Below are 17,784 nucleotides of genomic sequence, written 5' to 3'. Positions count from 1 at the left end.
GTCCCTTGCCTCTTCTTTTTTGTTTTTGTTTCTTTTACCTTTTCCTCTCAGAATCTCTCTAACTCGCCTCTCTCTGCCGTCATTGATCGATCAGGTCATCGGGGGAGACGCGGAACGGGGAGATGCTGGAGCTGAACATGAGCAACATCAGCGCAGACGTGCTAGAGCTGCTGCTTGAGTTCGTCTACACGGGATCGCTGGTCATCGACTCGGCCAACGCCAAGACGCTGCTGGAGGCCGCCAACAAGTTCCAGTTCAACACCTTCTGTAAAGTCTGTGTCTCCTTCCTAGGTAGGAACAGCAGAAGGGGACGGGGAGGGTAGGGTGGGGGGGGTTGTTGGGTGTGTGTGTTTGCGTTATGTGCTTATGCCAGCAAGTGTGCGCATACTTATTACATCAGATATTCCAATGCGACCTTTCCTGATACATGCAGTGTCTACAGCCTCGTGTATTTTCATACGCTGTCATGCTTCATCACTATGCACAGCCTTACAGAATGTCTTGTGGAGCCTAAATTTCCTCCCTGACTCTGGCACATCACACTGCTTTTTGTCATGTTTCCAAAGCTAGCAGCCGTGTGAGAATTGTGCCTGCTAACGCTTTCAGTCGGGCACGGTGCCTCAGATCTCGTCCCAGTGGGCAGGACCAAGCACGGGGGCAGACTTATAAAAAGGTCACGGAACAATTGTCACTTAAATGTCAAATCTTCTGGCCTGAACCATGATGGAATCGAAAAAATAGCAAAACAGATTGATACTTAGACAAGGTATGGAAAGTGGAGCAAAGAAGGGGAGGGTCTTTCAGGAGCCCGTGGGGGTCACATGAAAATCAAATGGCATGTTCCAGATTTTAGTGGGTCAGGCAACCAAAAAGCAGCAAATGTCAGGTTTTGCATTCCATTTAATAAATTGTTTTGGGTATCGGTAACACAAGGGAAGTGCATGTTACCAAAAAGGTCAGGCAGGCAGGAGAGGAGTGAAAAGAAAGCACAAGGGAAACAGCAGCCACATTATTGATTTGTTTTTCTCGATTTGGGCAAAAAAAAAAAAAAAAACGGGGAAAACAGGGAAGCCATTTGTAGACTTCATTGCCAGTGAGGCGTCAATCCATTCTTTCTCGACAAGATTCATGACATTTCAGCATATTAGAAGGGAGGAAATACAGGCGCGAGCGCGTGTCCTTGAGAAAAGAGAAATTGATACTGTGTCAGATATTATTGAAGTTTGTAACAAATACACTGAGGAGAAATGGCAAACATCTCCTCGACCTACTTATACCACTTTGACTTTTATTCACAGAACTTCAGATTCAAGCAAATACAAACTAAGTCACTTATTTTGTGCCAGCTGCTCTGTGAGAAATTATGACTTTTTCATTATCAGAAGATTTGAAGTGAATTAGCAACATCTCCCATTTTCCGACTGCTATTAACATATCAGTCACTATGGGAGGTATTTTCAATTGCGGGGCTTTTTCTAGGCTGATCTAAGTAAACAAAACCCAATTTTATGCAACACATTAAATTGCAAACCTGGCTGTCTGGTAGTGAAGAAACTGATGAGAGGATTGTGCAGCATAATGTTCTGACTATGCAAGCATGCACCGCGAAATAACTCTTCATCTGCCCAAATGGCATAACAGAGGGTCATTTTCAGGCAGCCTTTTGTTTAGTCCCAAACCCCCACTTTGATGCAGCATGCAGGCTGATTTTATTTGGTCTTTGGTTTGGCTTTTGTTTAGTCGTGATTTAGCAGATGTTAGGTGACCTTAATTGGTTGATATTTGTTTAGGAAATACTTTTAAACTTTTGTGATAAAAGGCCTGGCGTCGCTTCCCTTTAATGGCTTTTGTTTAATCAGGCCTCTTTCAGTGGCCACTGACCCAGTGTATCCATGCGTTTGTCTGCTTGTGTGTGTATTTGTGTGTGTGTGTGTATGTGTGTGGACTGCACCACCAACATATTCCCTCTTTTTTTTGTGATAAATAGCATTGTGTGTTAAAAAACTAAAATTACAGACACACCACCTTAATTGCTGCACCCTATAAAAAGATCACAGACGGTAACATAAACCCTCTCTCCGCTGGTTAAGTTTATATATTCTCGGCTGTGTGTATGTGTGTAGGAGACCCCAAGATCTGACAGGACTTCTTTAAAGTGGCCCAGCTAATCCCAAATCCCACTAGCTGTCATCCACCACCTCCTGCCGAGGTTGTGAGCGATCGATTCCCCTCGTTGTTTGTCCCCGGAGCTGTTTTGAGTTATTATACTTGTTCTACCTTAGTCTCTGGCAGATACACACCCCGATAGGCTGTGGGTCGGTGTTACCTGCAGCCGCTTTTTCCATCTCCGTAGTCCTCTATGTCTCATTTTTTATGGATATCTGAACGATGTTTTATTCCTGCTTTAATCAATCTGCTTGTTTCTTTCTTGTATTGGTTTCTCTGTCCTCTCGTGTCTTGTCTGTCTGTCTGTCTGTCCCCCCCCACCCTCCCCGTCTCTCCAACCTTGTTTATTGACTCCAGAAAAACAGTTGACTGCAGCTAACTGTCTAGGAGTGCTGGCTATGGCTGAAGCCATGAGTTGCACGGAGCTCCACAACATGGCCAAAGCTTTTGCACTGCAGAACTTCCCCGAGGTGGGTAGAGATCTATCATCCAAACAATCCATTTATCGATCTCAGACTGAGGAACAGCATTACAAAAAGGCTTCACAGTTGAGAGAGAATAGTACATAAATCAGAAAACGGCAATAAAATGTGACTGCAATCATAACCATATTAGAATTGATATCTATAGTGATCAATAAATGAACAAATCACTTAACTTTACCTCAGTATTACCATTTTTTGAGACTCCACACTTGAAATCTTTATATTGCAGAGTGTGAAAACACATTTTACTCCTAAAGTTTTTCTGATGTAGTCAGTAAATTAATGTGATGGCTAGTTGGATATGATGCAAAACATACATGAAGCCCATTAAAGGTGATGCATTTTTAGTTTAGATTAGCACATGTCATATGGATTTGTTAGTCCAGTGACAATATTAAAAGGTTTCTTTCAGGTTAAAGCTTTTACCACATAGGATGTAGTTAATGTATATGTTCTTTTGTAACAATAAAGCCATTTGTCTTGTAGCCGAAGCCAGTGAATCAAACAGAATTAAACATTTTCATTAGCCAGCAAAGACAATAAATAGATTTTAACCAGTGTTTAACTCAGTCATCTTTCACATTAAAGTTGGAAATCTAGGAAGCTTTAAATAGTAGTAATCAATGTATTTTTTGCACTTGATAAATGGGTGATGTTGTGCAAGTTACATGAATAATGTAAGCATTTACACACTACATATTATAAAAAGTAATACTTGACTAATTACTCAGGAGCAAAAGTAATCACATGTTACATTACAAACTCAGCTCAGCTCACCTCCACATTCACATGATGTCACATCTTCTGTATTTAGCACATGTAGAAATATGAGAAAGAAAATGAGATGAGAGTTGAGAGACGTTTTATGAGGTATTTACTTGCCATGAAATGCTATCTTATCCCTGGTTACTGCACGCTGCACTCCAGAAGTTACAGTCACAGTGAACCAGTGGAGTCCATCCACACACCCTCCAACTCTGAGCCAAACCAAGTGTTTCCTGAATGTACAGTAGACTTACCAGGTGCTTACATCAGCAAGCCAGGCTAAGAACACACAACATGTAAATTAAACAGCATTAAACATTGTTACTGGGTACACAGCCAGTTTCAATATCAACCCTCCATTAAACTCATAGTAAGAAAGCAAACAAGACAACCCCCAAAATGTCAAATTGACTGTACTTTCTTATTGCTCAGAGACCATGATGTAAACTTGCTGATGATTTTGGTGTCAGTTTTAACATGGAACAAATGCATCTTTGTGTAGAATGACAATCCTACCATTATATGTGGTTTTGCAGGATTGAATCAGCAGTCCGTAATCATATAATAACAATCAAATCAAACAATCAAATCTACTGTACATGCTGGTCTGTGAAAGTGTTTCATATAATTACAAAATAATCTGAGTTCACCTCTAGAGATGATGCTGGTAATTCTAATTATGGAAACATATTTATGTGTCATTTAAGGAGTTTAACCAGTTCATAATTCCTCAGGTGGCAGGACAGGAAGAGATTTTGAGCGTGTCCAAGGAGGATCTAGTGGCCTATCTATCCAACGACAGTCTCAACACCAAGGCTGAAGAGCTTGTCTATGAGACCGTCATCAAATGGATAAAACAGGACCCCAACTCTAGAGTGCAGGTAATAAAAGGCAGCTGAGTGTGTTTGTGAAGTGTATGTCTGCTCTGCTCCGACACTACAGTGTACTTCCAAAATGGGCACACATTGTGTGTATCACGAGGCAAAAAAAAAAAAAAGATAAAACCCTCGTTACCACTGACAGCCGTATTAGTGTAGTTGTTCTATCGACCCTTGCTGTCTGCTCTGAGAGGTACACAGTGTGAAAAACCAGAAAAGTGACTCCTTGTTCTCTCTTGCTAGTGTTCATCAACTTTGTGCTGCACATGCAGCTTAACACAGCAGTTGTTCATAATCCCAGGAGTGCCTTGCCCTTCGAATGCGCTCTATTCTTAGTTAAACTTAATTTGTTTGTGAGACACTGTACCGCATAAAAAAAACACAAAAACACAAGACACTCTCCGTCCTTTTTTCTGTTCCCTAAACATGGTTTGATTTATTTCTAGAGGCTGTTAATCATCCTCAAAGGTTATATCCCTAAGTTAGGTATTGACAGCAAGGTACAGCAGGTCAAATTTTTTACAAACGTGGAATCGATAAGCGTCAAGGTCAGAGCATCAACTCAAGCTCACGTTCATGAAAAGGTAAATAGGACGCGTCGTAGAGAGATATCCATCCAGCGGTTAAAACCTCAGGTCATGAGATTTTTATGGATTCCGTCACAAAACCATGAATTTAAAGCTCGTGATTTTAAAGTATTTTATGGCTGTTTAAAAATGGAGGTGAGATTATCAGATAAATTACAGCGATCCATCACTGGAAGAGTCATCCATTCAGAGTAATGTCTTCTCATCAAACAGCAAGGGGGAGAACTGCCTTATATCAGCTGGATCAGATTCGGTGCAGACCTCTGCAATCAATGTAACTTTATTGGCACCCGCTTTTATGAGGCATATACGTCAATATTTGAATTTTTCACCTTTTTGGATTAAACATTTAGCATTTATCTTTTGATATGTGGCACTCTGAGATTATGGTGAAATCCATCATGCCTACTGAGTGTTTTGTAGTGAAGGATTGTAGAGTATTGAATGCAACACAAAGTATAAGGAAAAACCATTGAAAGCCGATGGTTATGCCTGTCAGAAATGTGAAAGAAGAGTGGTTTACATAGGTACTAAAACAGAAACTGTGTTGAAGAAGTTTTAATGACACGGCTATCAAACACCCCTACTGAGAAATCCACTAAAATTGAAATTTATGGGGTGACTGATAGGAAATTTGACTCGGTGGTCCAGCAAATTTACGAAAAACCACAACAAGACTGCATAGTTTTTAAGAGGACATACGATCCCTGTCATCTGCGTCGAAAAAAACCTCCAGCCAGCTCAGTCCGGCGGATTCCTGCAATCTCACACTCTAATGGAGAGGTGCAGAGGTGAGTTACTCAGATGAAGTAGAAGAAAAAAGAAATGGAACATTTTCCCGGTTGTCTGAACAACCTACCGCACTGGTTCCTGAGACAAGAGACCCGGGTCACCCGTCTCCGAAAAGAAAGGGAGAGAAAAAAGGAGAAGTGGGAAGAGAGTTGGAGCGAGAGAAAGAAGCAGAGCGAGACAGGAAGACAAGAAACGGGCGAAGAGAGATTGAGAAAAGAGGAAGACGGTGAGAAATGAAGAGAGGGGGATGGGGAAAAAAGAGCCCTGTGTTCTAATCTGATATTCATCGGTTTGTGCCTCTGTGCACAGCTATGACATCCAGGCAGCGGAGATGTGATTGAGCTCTCGGTCAAGCTCAAATCTCCTGCCCATGTGTGACCGAAAAAACAACTAGCAAGCCCTGGCGCCTGCGGTGAAGACAGGGGAGGAGGAGGAGGAGAGCAGAGAGAGAATAGGCTGCTTCCATCATGCTACAGGAGAAGGTTAGGTGACCCTGAGGGCTGACTTTACACGCATGGTCCAGCAGCAGCTCATCATTCCCACCATCCCTCACCTCCATCCCTTCTGTCCGTTTGAAGGAAGAGCGCAGAAGAAATCACTCCCCCAGAACCTGTGACACTTTTTAATGACATGTCAGGGCAGAATGTCACAGCACTGCTGAAAAACTTAGGCGAGGGGAAGGAAATGCTTTAAGCCGGGAGCTAAGTTCGTGTGCGTTCGCATTCACCTGAGAACGAGCGTATGCATGTCTGCGTGTTTGTGTGTCCGTGCATGTGCTGTGGGGATGTAAGCTGCAGGCTATAGAGTGGAAAAGTGGCATATTGGAGGCGCTGCGTAAATTATATGCAATTTTCTCTCTCCGCTATGCTGTCAACTAACATCCAATAGCACCAGGAAACGAAGCCTGGACATCGCTTTGAGACAGGAGGGAGAGCATTTGAGCGTTAATAATGCTTTGCTATGAGACACAAAGGGACTGAATGAAAGAAAGAGAGCTGTTTCAGTTTTCTTTGATTGGGTGTCATTGAAGGTGTGTCACCCTGAAAGCGTCTGCATATGTCTGTGTTTGTATATTTTAGTGGGAAAACAAAGGGTGACAGAGGCTTCGGGAAACAAAAGGAACAACCCTTGCAAGAGAGGAGCATTTGGAATCATTAATTGTTGAAACAGTAGATACAATATTAACAACAATTTTGATAATTGATTTATGTTTTAGTGAAAGTTCAGTCAGGGAGATTATCTTCTGCATGCTTAGACCTGTGGTTTTATTTCTCATACCATCCTGCCATTCACATCTTTCACGCATCAGCTGTTCACATCAGCTGGTCACATCTATCCAATAGCACAGCGACAAGCCTCCATTGTCAGTCTCTCATCTTGTTGCTGTCTTTTTGAATATGTTTCTCTCTCCCAGCTTTAGCGCATTCATGCTGCCGTTATGCGCGACCCTCCACCCTCCCCATCACCGCCCAGTCTTCGCAGATTAATCATCAGCTTCATCACTTCATCAGCCTATCACTCTCAGCAGAGTCATCAACCACCACCACCACCAGTATCTGGAACTCCATGGTGGAGATTTATCTTGCTGCTGCTCAGGGCCTGATGCCCCTTGATTACAAAATCTCCTGTAGAGTCTAAGCGCCAAAGACTTTCTTGACAAGACTTAATTATCACTATATCATCTGTTAGAATAAACGATTTTCTTTACTTCATTCACTTGTCTCTTCCAATTGAAATACACTTATTCGCTAGCTTGCTGAGAGTTAGATGAGAAGATCAATACCACTCTCATGGCTGTTAGATAGTTAAATATGAAGCTACAGCAAGCAGACAGTTAGCTAACCTTAGCATAAGAGTGGAAACAGCACTAACCTGCACTGTCCCAAGGTAGCATCTCTCAAGCTCACTAACACTTTTTATGGCTTTCTGATCGGTGTAAAAATGTCTCCAAGTTGTAACTTCATATTTAACTGTCAGATATGACAGTGATATCAATCTTCTCATTTCATTCTTGTCAAGAAAGTGAATGAGGGCATTTCCCAAAAGATCAAACTATTATTCTACATTCATTTATTGAGCAAAAATGCCAAATATATTACTGTAAGTAATCAAAAAAAGAAAAAATCAACAGATTAATAAATAGAATAAATAGAAATTGTTGCAGCCTTAGATTAATTTTGTTTACCTCTAACACTACAGTGAAGTTTACTGATCGTGAAACATCACATCTGAGAATAACAGTAAATCCGCCCCCACATTCAGCCTGCAAGACACTGGTTTTCATAAGTTACATAAACAAGAGGGTGGAAAAACTGTGTCCTGTGTTGTGTTTTCTCTCTGAAGGTGCTGACAGAGAGAGACCTGTCCTTCCTTTCACCGAGCAGTCCTTTGTGGGACGACCACAGACATGGCTCCAATTATAACAGGCCAGTCTCTGCCAAATCCCTGAATAGGACTTCCATTACGCCTCACTTCAACATATTTCATAAAGGATCCTATCTTGCCAGGTGACTCAACCTGACAAAAGAGGCTCTTTGGAAAGTAGCCAACTAATGTAACAGCTAAAAAGGACAGTTAATGGTGTATTTTCTTGATAAAAAAAAAGGCCAGCCTTACCATTAGGAAGAACCTACTGTCCACTCATCAGAAATAACAATGGCCTGCCCTGACATTTGCAGCTCCCAATCCAAATTAATATAGTTAAAGGTATTACTTCATGTGTTTATAAGTTCTTATTTGGGGGGATTTTATACAATTGACTCTGGTAATGTGGTAATGTGATTTTTTTTTCCTACGGCACTCATTAAAAATAAAAAAATTCCCAGAACAAATGATGCTATCATTATGTTGTTAGAGTATAAAATTATCAAAGGACAAGAACGCTTTGAGGCTGTGTAGGGATATAAACTGAGTTTCCCTTACGGTTTTACAATTCATTTACCTTCAAAACTACAAATGACCCTTTCACCAGAAGCTTCACTTTTAATTTAGTGATTCTCTTTTTAAGCTCCAAGTTCAAAACGGAAACTCTTCATCATCGTACACCGTTAAAGAAAAGGTTAATTGTGTTTTGTTGCGATGAGGAGCTTCATGTCACAACAATCATCCTTGAAGAGGAAACTGAAACTGTTGTGGAGTGAGCTGAAATGAACACGACGCAGGCCGCCGCCAGCATGATCTGTGACAAATACACACTCTTGAAGAGACGTAGCCAGACAATGGAGATTGATGCAGCGAGCAGTCCTGGCTTTTTTCTTCTGCCTCTCTGCCTCAAGTCCTCTTTGTCTCTTTCTCTCCAACTCACAAGCACACATTCCTGCATGTACACACACACACACACACACACACACAGGATTTACAAAACAGGATGTCACTGTTCAATCCCAGTCCTGTACTCAAACGTTCACACAAGCCTGAAAATCACTTGTATATTGGCCCGAATACGACTTGCGTATTAGCGAGTGGACGGGATCTGATGCAAGCCAGTGAACTCCGGACCTCCATTCTCATCTGTGTCCTTTGTCGTCCCAGAGCACGCTCAGTCCTGATGTGTGCAACCAGTTGAACACAGCCACTCAACCACAGCGGCTGCATATCCAGAGCAAGTCAAAGGCGTCTCATTTCCACTGGGCTCTCTTATAAACACGCAAGTGTTGCATGAGCAATACAATACATACAGAACAAACAAAGTGCGCTATCTGTTCAAAGGAGGCAATCTTCTGTGTTTTCCCAAGATTCATATGAATAATGAAAATGTACTGCACTATATCATAGAAGGGGAAATACAGAAGTTACTAGATACCACTTGATGTCAAAGAGAATTCAGGTTAAAAGCAAGGCAACACCAGAATGTTTTTCGTTAATATACATCAAGCAGTCTCTCATACTAATGTTTGCAGTGAAATGAGCAGAAGAAATGTTTTTTGTTCTTTGAAGGAAGTCATGCTGAAATAGGCCTCAGAGGAGAACACATTGCACCTGTCAGTAGTTGCTCAGGGCAGCAGTCAGCGTCTGTCGTCCGCTACATCTCTCTCCATCCCCCCATGCATCCTTCTGGCTGATATGCACATGTAGTCACGCAGCTACAAAAAAAAAACACGCAAACACACCCAGCAAAGCAAGGACATCTCTTAAACCCAAATTAAGTACCATTTGCAAGAGCATATTTTACTCGTCCATAATGTGTTACCAGAAGAAAAGGCACATGCGTGTGTTTTCACACAGAAACCTGCACACACTCAAATGGACACCGAGCTGTGGTCATTTCAGCTGAGTGGGTTTGTTAGCGATGTGAGGCTAAACATGGGCACGCGCTCTATTGAACACACACTTGTGAGTCAGTGAGCGAGTATGTGTGTGGGTTTTTTTTTTTTTTTTCCTTTCATATAGGGCTGGGTTTTAAGCATCGGGTTGTCCATTTTTCACACTAAAGCAGACGCATACTCCTATCTGCTCAGAGCAAAGCAAATAGATATGACCGTTCATGTGTCATTTATTTGATGCCACCGTGGCACTGAATCATTTCACACTCACACACACACACACACACACACACACACACACACACAGTAAGAGGCGTTAGTTGTCGCTGACAGTAGTGGAATGGGAAATGCTCAGTGGACATTTGTCATCTGTGTTAGAGGATGGCGGCCTCCCGGCTGCTTCTCTGCTGCCTCTGACAGATCTGAGAGGTACCCTGTTAGACACATTATCCCTGCCTTTCACCAGGCTCAAAAACCTACTCACATCCACTGTCCACCTGCCTGAATATGTGTGTGTAAGTATGTGTGTGTGTGAAGATTTTTTTTTTTTTTTTTAGAACTGGGCTGTGCTGCATTGTTTAGCAGTATATGCATGTTGACGTGGCTGCTGGGCATGTCCATCCACTGGCACTGAGAACCTGGTGTGCTTGTGTACTGGGTCAATGTGCAAGCTGCAGACCATTAGAGAGGTGAAGCCACAAGGTGTTACCTGGATTGCACATCAGAATACAAGCGGATAAACATATGGACTCCTTATTAATGCTCCTTGTCCAGAGAAAATTGGAACAGGGAAAAGTATGTGTGGACGGTCAAACTAAAAGTAGTGTCTCCATATGTCCTCAGACTCCAGTGGATTCCTTGCATATGTTCAGCATGTCAAAAAAAAACTCACTGAACTCCATATTAAGAATATGAGAAGATCACGCCATGTTTTCTTTAAATGCACAGTAGGCTCTGTATCTTTCAGTTGGCACAGTAGCTGTTAAGATTTGAATCCATTAGACGTCGTCTCTGTTTGAAAGTATACAAGGATTGCCTGCACGAGTGGGCGAGAAGATGAAAATGACAGGTCACACCATTCGTCTGCAGGGATGGCGCTCACTTTCCCCTCTATGTGCTTGTGCATGAGAGAGTGATTGCCCAAAATGGAGAGTAGGATGCATGCCGCCTGCTCTCATGTCATTCATTGGTCTGAGTGTCGTGAGTACTCTCATTTACCTGGATCATGTCACACGCATGCACACCATATAAATGTAACCCTTTTAGCACACAGTTCATATGGCATGCATTGAGTGCATGTAGTCAGTCACTCACCATGGCCCCTAAAGAGGAAGGTAAAAGCCTGCATGCCTTAGCTTCCTCAGCTTCCATCAATATTTACCAGACTTAACACCCACGGAAGGTTTCAGCCTGTTTAAATATCAAATCATCTACTTAACCTTTGGATTAGCTTTCGAGGTACTGCAAAGTCAGCCCTCACCTCAATTTCAGACATGTAAAAAAGTGACTTATCCAGGTTTACATAAAGTAAAACGATGGAGTAATTTAATTACCCACACTGAAGAATTAAGCCTCAATTCACCAGGAAGGCACACATCTGCAATATTAATGTTAGGAGTATATGTGTATATATCTGTCACAAAAAGAGGAGAGCTCCTCCACAAACATAATGTGTGAAAAAAATTTTGACAGTTTGGGTTTTGATAGAAGGATGAAGTTTGAGACAGGTGGTGAAGATGAGGGGGATGAACGGGCTAAACCGTTAAGAGCTGGTTGTAGATTTTTAATATATCTCAGCAAAGGGATCGGACTAAAGGATTATCATGGTGCAGCTGTCTTGGTAATTTGTCAAAAAGGATATGCCTCTGTCCAGCACCCCCATGACCCTCTAGGGGATAAGCAGTAAAGGAAATAGATGGATGGATGGATGGATGGATATGCCTCTGAAAGTTCAACCCAAAATCACATGAATTTATTTGATCATTTCACTCTTTAACAGATCCCTCTTGGCAGTTGCCATGTTCTACAATGATTTGCTTTTTTTAAACAAAAAAAGCCCACCTGTTGTAGAAGAAAGGGGCCTTTGCTGTTTATAAGGTTTCTACAATCCATAAACAGATTCATTGCACAGAGTAAGCCATGGCATTTAAAAGCTTTGCAAAGCAAATACGGTGTACACCCACCTCCGAGTTAAGTATATTTACTCAGTGGCGAGTGATTTAAAAGAAGACAACATGTAATTAACAACATAGTAATTAAATACAATGAACTGTCCAGTCCAGCACAGCACACCTGAATTACAGTTGACTTAAATTTGCATAAGAGTATGTTATTAGACAAGGTGCTGCCACCACTGATAAAATTTGCATATCATGTGGGTATGTGATTGGACAAAAACTAACCATCCATTTCATTTCCATGGGTGAGGCGGTGACCACAAGACGCGACCGTGCAGACTCCAGCACCGAAAAACTTGAAATGTAAGAAAATTAAAAAGTACTGCGGTTCCCTAAAATCATCTGGGATGTGAAGACACAACTGCAAAGCAGTGTCAATGTGACAAGAAAACTTTCTTCTTTTTAAAAAAAAAAAAAAACACTTGATTTTAAAAGATAAACAAGAATTTTGAGTAAACAGTTTCTGCAATATTTTCTACTTGAGTAGATTCAATGGCTGGCATGAAGCAGGACTCCTTTTTCGTAAGGGTCTGACAGTTTGGATTTGAATATTAGCAGCAAGTGTGCAACTCTCTCTCATTTCCATGCCGATATATGCATGTGTGGGAGGAAGAGCGAGGAGCTGGAATGGAGGTGGCAAGAGAGACAGAAATTGAAAAAGAAGTGGGAGAGATAGTGAGTTAGAATTAGAGATGGATACTAATTCTTTAAAGTAGAGACAAACATCCAAGCATTATCCCACCACTCTGCAACCACTCAGACCCATCCACACACACACACACACACACACACACACACACACACAGGGCGGTCCCACAATTGAATCCATGGTGGTTTATTAAATCACAGGTCAGCCTGAGTGACTTTACATTGTCTTAATCTCTTCGAAAAGATTTACAGTTAAATCAACCTTTGAACCCAACACAGATATGACCACAAACAACACATCATTATAATGCAGCGCTACAGACTTTACTGGTGAAGTCTAACCATCTGTGTATTTCTGTATTCACATGTGAATGCCTCTGTGTATACGTGTGTGTTTGTGTGTGTGTGTGTGTGGGTGCGTTTTTTGGTGGATATTTATGTGGTAGCAGTCCTTGCCTTTTTGCAGAGACCAGATGCTGTCTCTTTGAAGTAGTTTTACTGCCATTTTAAAGATGTTTGGCAAGTGGAAGAGAGACTACAACAGATGTGGGTTTGTGTTTAGCTAAGATTTGCAGATGGTACAGTGGATGCTTTTGTTTTTCTTTATTTATTTTCCACAGGTATGAGGAAACTTAACTAACCGTGTACAAGTGTGATTGAGCGCTGATTTGGGTGTGGTTTCACAGCGTGCCAAGACACTACTGCTAATGAGCACACATACACGTGCACAGAACTCCCAACACGGCTTAGTCTGTCCATCTTGCCTTCACCTCGCGACCTGCTGACTGGTTGTGCTCAGAATTCATTCGTTCATTAAAATTCTGAAAGTAGCTTGTTTCTTAAAGTGCCGTTCCACACCTGGTGACCTGTTTCCTTTACTTTAGTATTCCTATTCAAGGTCATTGATCATCTATCCCTGTATGCATTGCACGAGAGAGAGAGGGAAACACCTGGGACAGTCCATGAGTGTATTGCATAGTTATACACAGAGATACACAAAATGCATGCTGTCTCCAGCTGCAGGAGACCTAAATATTTGGATGAAAACCTCACAACAAGCAAAATCCACAACAGAGAGGACCCAAGACAAAAATTCAAGCCCAGGGCCTTCTAGCCCGTCCACCTGCTGTTCCAAATGGGAGCAAGATTTCCACACACACCCAGAGACATTTGAGCACATTTATTTCTGCCGTGCCACTAAGGGCACCACCTGGCTGAAACTGCCCCATATACAGCTTTAATTTAGCTCTGAAGGTCAGAAGAGTCAGTCGTGGACCTATTTCACACGACCCGCGAATCCACAAATATGATCTCATGAGCCGAACGGACTTTAAATACAGTAGAGCAACATGGAGTTCCCTCTTCCTTAGATTGGAAATTGAAAGGTATTTTTTTCTAAAAGGGCTTTACTGTCAAATAGTGTGTTTTTAAAATGTGTCAACATCCAATTACTGGCATTAATCACATTATATAATGTCATAACATGAATGTAGGTGAGGTTGTAGCAGACCTGGAGAAAAGTAGCTTGTAATAGAAAAGCAAGCCTGAAGCTTAAGTCACCTCAATTTGAGTTTGACATGACTCAGTAACTACTGGGGCATATCTCCCACTATGGGGGAACCGTAATTGGAGGTAGCAGCTTCTCTTCAGCTAGTGATTCTTCCCTTGAAGGTGCAACATATGACATTCAGCCCTACTAGACGTCAAAAAACAACTGTTTGCTATGTAAAGATAAGGTTAAGTAATGGCGTCCTGAGCAGAGAATGAAGTCACACTCCCTCTGTGTGTGTTGTTATCCAAGCTTCTCTGTTCTTCGTTTCGGAAGTCGTCCTCAACATGGCGGCAGTGGGGCTGAATGTCGTATATTGCACCTTTAAGAATATTGCAGTATGCTAGGTAGCTTGCTTTTACTCTCCTTTCTTGCTGTGTTTGAGCTGAGCTGCTGCGAGCAACCACCAGTGTTTATGTGGGTATTGAGCTATTTGTTTGATAAACTGTTGGGTAAGCTGTGTGCGTTCGTCGGAGGAGGGAAGCAGACAGTCCCATCTGCAGGATGGCGTTTCGCTCCCAGCGAGCTTGCAGAGAAGAAATGTCATCAGCAGATTTCTCTGACTGCCGTGGAACCGTCACATCTTCTCTCCCGTCCTCTCGTCGTCTTTTTAGCTCACTTCAGTTGGCTCGTCTCGTCTATTCTCCTCTCTTGTCGTGCTACCTCTCATCCTTTCCTCCTCCTCAGTCTTCGCTTGTCTTCCCACCTCCATTCTCATGTCTTATCCCCTCCTTCTCATGCCATTCTCTTCTCTCCTCCACATGGTCCTTCTCTTCACTGTCTGATTTCTTGCTTTCTGGTCAGATGCGCCCAGGACATCGGTAGAAAACAAATGGGACACATGCCAGAGTAAAAGGCCTCAGGTGGGAGAGAGAGATGCTTAGGTAGAGTGTCAGCTTATTATTTGTTCTCCCCTGAATGATGTTTCTCTGAGTCTGTTGTTTTGTCACTCTCCCTGCGCGGCTCGGTCACGTCGCTCTGAGCCGAAGGGTCAGAGGGGTCAATCTCCACCCAGCTCTCTGTCGCTCTGTCCAAGCTTGTTTACAGCTTTTACTGTCGACATAGATGAGACTCCCATGGGAGTACACACCAGCACACATACACTTACATACACACACACGCACACACAGAAGAAAAAAAAGCATTCGGCAGCCAGAGCTATAGACAAGGTTGCCCTGGCAACAGGATGTCCTGCCTCTATCTCTGAACACCTATACAGTTCAAGCACGTAAATGTATGCGCACACAGCCATAGAACATAGCATAGCACACATAGCACACAAACATTAGTTTTACTTTAGTTTAGGTTTCTCTTAGTTAAGGTTCTTTCCACACCCATGAATCTCAATGTTCTCCCTCTTAAAAGCATCATCTTCATGCTCAACAGACCCTTTAAAGGAAAAGGTGCCAATTTAAAGTCATAATTGTGTAAAATCAGTTTTAATTTGTTTTTTCTCACTTGAATGTTAAAAAACTAAAGCTGGCGATGGCGTCTTGATTTGTATCATCTCTTGGTTTGAATGGCTTGTGATTAACCAGAACTGGGTCTTAATTTGGCTGCAGAAGAACATTAGCTTTCGGTTGAAAGATTTAATTTCGAGACCGAAAAATAGGAAGCAGAAGGTGGAAGTAAGATACCCCCTGCTGTTTTGTTTCGGCTCTTGCGGCGTAACCAAATGCACATGTGAAAGTGAGATTTTGAGCGGATCTCACTGAAAACTTGGCAAAACGTGATTGGCAGCCTCTTGTTCTGTGATGAATTGCTTTTAATGACTCAATTAGAAGTCTCTAGAGTTGTTAGTAGTTTTTGGAAATGTGCGAGAGTGAATAAGGCTATCATGGTGAGTGCATAAAAAAAGCTGCCAGCATTTTTGGAGGATTTTGAGGATTTCTTCTCTCATCCTTCCATCTTTGCCAGGGCATTTTGTCCTGCTCTCGTGTAGAAATAGAAAACCGATGCATGCAGGGTGTCAAAATGAAGCTTTGAGGTCCTGGCACAGAAGGTAACAGATCTAATGGTCTTTCCACTATTAGGTTTCCTGACTTACAACAGAATAGGTTTTTATCAAACATGATAGTTGCTTTTCCTATCTTTTAAGATATCAAAGTTATTTGTACAGCAAAAAACATTCATAATGAGGTGGGGAGTTAATCCAACTGCATTCCTTGTGAAAGATGTGAGTGTCTGTGTTTACTGACTTTGATCCACTGTGTTTTTATTCTGTTTAATGCTGTTCATATAAAACCTCTTTGATCATCCTTGGTAATTTCACTCAGTCTAAATTAATTTAGATATCCACAAATACTGTTTTATTGGTGCTTGCTTTTGTTTCTTTATTTTTCCCTCCGTTATGTTGTTTAAGCATCACTCACTGATAGCAGCCTTCAACCTCTAATCCTGCTTTTTCTGTTTCCCCTCTCCTTTCTGTCTTTTCAGCATTTGTCGGAGCTGTTGGCGGTGGTGCGCCTTCCCTTCATCCATCCGTCCTACCTGCTGAACGTAGTGGACAACGAGGAGCTGATCAAATCGTCGGAGGCGTGTCGTGATCTGGTCAACGAAGCCAAGCGCTACCACATGCTGCCCCACGCACGGCAAGAGATGCAGACACCCAGGACCCGGCCAAGACTCTCTGCTGGTACACACACACACACACACTCACACACAAAAACATAGGTAAACTGATGCGCATCTTTGGCCTGTATGACCCAAGAACAAGCTGCCAGTGACATGATCTGCCTCCCACCGGTGTAATTGACCCAGAACTTATTTCTGGGATCCATGCACCCACGCACACATATCCACTATTCATATTTCACTGCAACAAGGTGACAGAGAGATCAGGTCCCTACAAGACCCTCCAGGAGACCTTGCCTTGCCACTGCATTGTATTGATTTTATCCACCAACTGGAAGGCAATGGTTTAGAGCTCCATAATATTTTCCAGACAACTACAGTAAATACTTACACGAACACATGGGCAACAGATCATATTTCCAAATCTCAGGACAGATTTTTCTTTCCGCATTCAAACAAATGATTGCTGGAGCCACCTATGATTGAGTTTACCATGAAAGTTGAAGGTGGCAGACCATAACGGCTTCCCAGGGTTTGTGAGCTACTGAACTCAGGCTCTTTTACAGCAAACCCTGCACATAAACATCCCCTAACAACTTTTTAACACCAGCTAGGCACAGTCAGTTCTGTCCTCGCTTTCTAAGCAACCAGCCAACCATTCACTGTCCGGCCGACGCCAATGTCCAAGCCATTGAAGACTATGTTTGTTTACATCGTTAAAATCAAAGAATCATTCATGGAAATTGGAAAGCGCCTGCAAATTGCTTTTGGCCGTTAGATTTTTCCCTCAGGTCGGCCAGGACCTCACTCTTTCCCCCTGTAAAGAGCTGCCTAATTATAGTGTTTGCATGGTATTATGAGCCTCGCACCAGCACACCTTACTATTCAGCACAAGTTATTT

General features: G+C 42.3%; 1 protein-coding gene across 3 annotated transcripts in view; it reads left to right on the top strand.

Annotated features, from left to right (window-relative positions):
• The window catches only part of LOC137169497 (kelch-like protein 29), a 219,093-nt gene that overhangs the window by 151,460 nt on the left and 49,849 nt on the right, over window positions 1-17,784 (top strand). For all 3 annotated transcript variants that reach the window (XM_067572720.1, XM_067572723.1, XM_067572721.1), the window contains 4 exons: window positions 95-291; window positions 2,524-2,636; window positions 4,151-4,297; window positions 16,746-16,944. In XM_067572720.1, coding sequence (XP_067428821.1) covers window positions 95-291; window positions 2,524-2,636; window positions 4,151-4,297; window positions 16,746-16,944 — 656 coding nt within the window. The remainder of the gene's footprint in view (window positions 1-94; window positions 292-2,523; window positions 2,637-4,150; window positions 4,298-16,745; window positions 16,945-17,784) is intronic.

This window comes from Thunnus thynnus, chromosome 18, assembly GCF_963924715.1.
Source record: "Thunnus thynnus chromosome 18, fThuThy2.1, whole genome shotgun sequence".
Lineage (NCBI taxonomy): Eukaryota > Metazoa > Chordata > Actinopteri > Scombriformes > Scombridae > Thunnus > Thunnus thynnus.
This window is presented reverse-complemented; position numbering and strand designations above follow the sequence as displayed.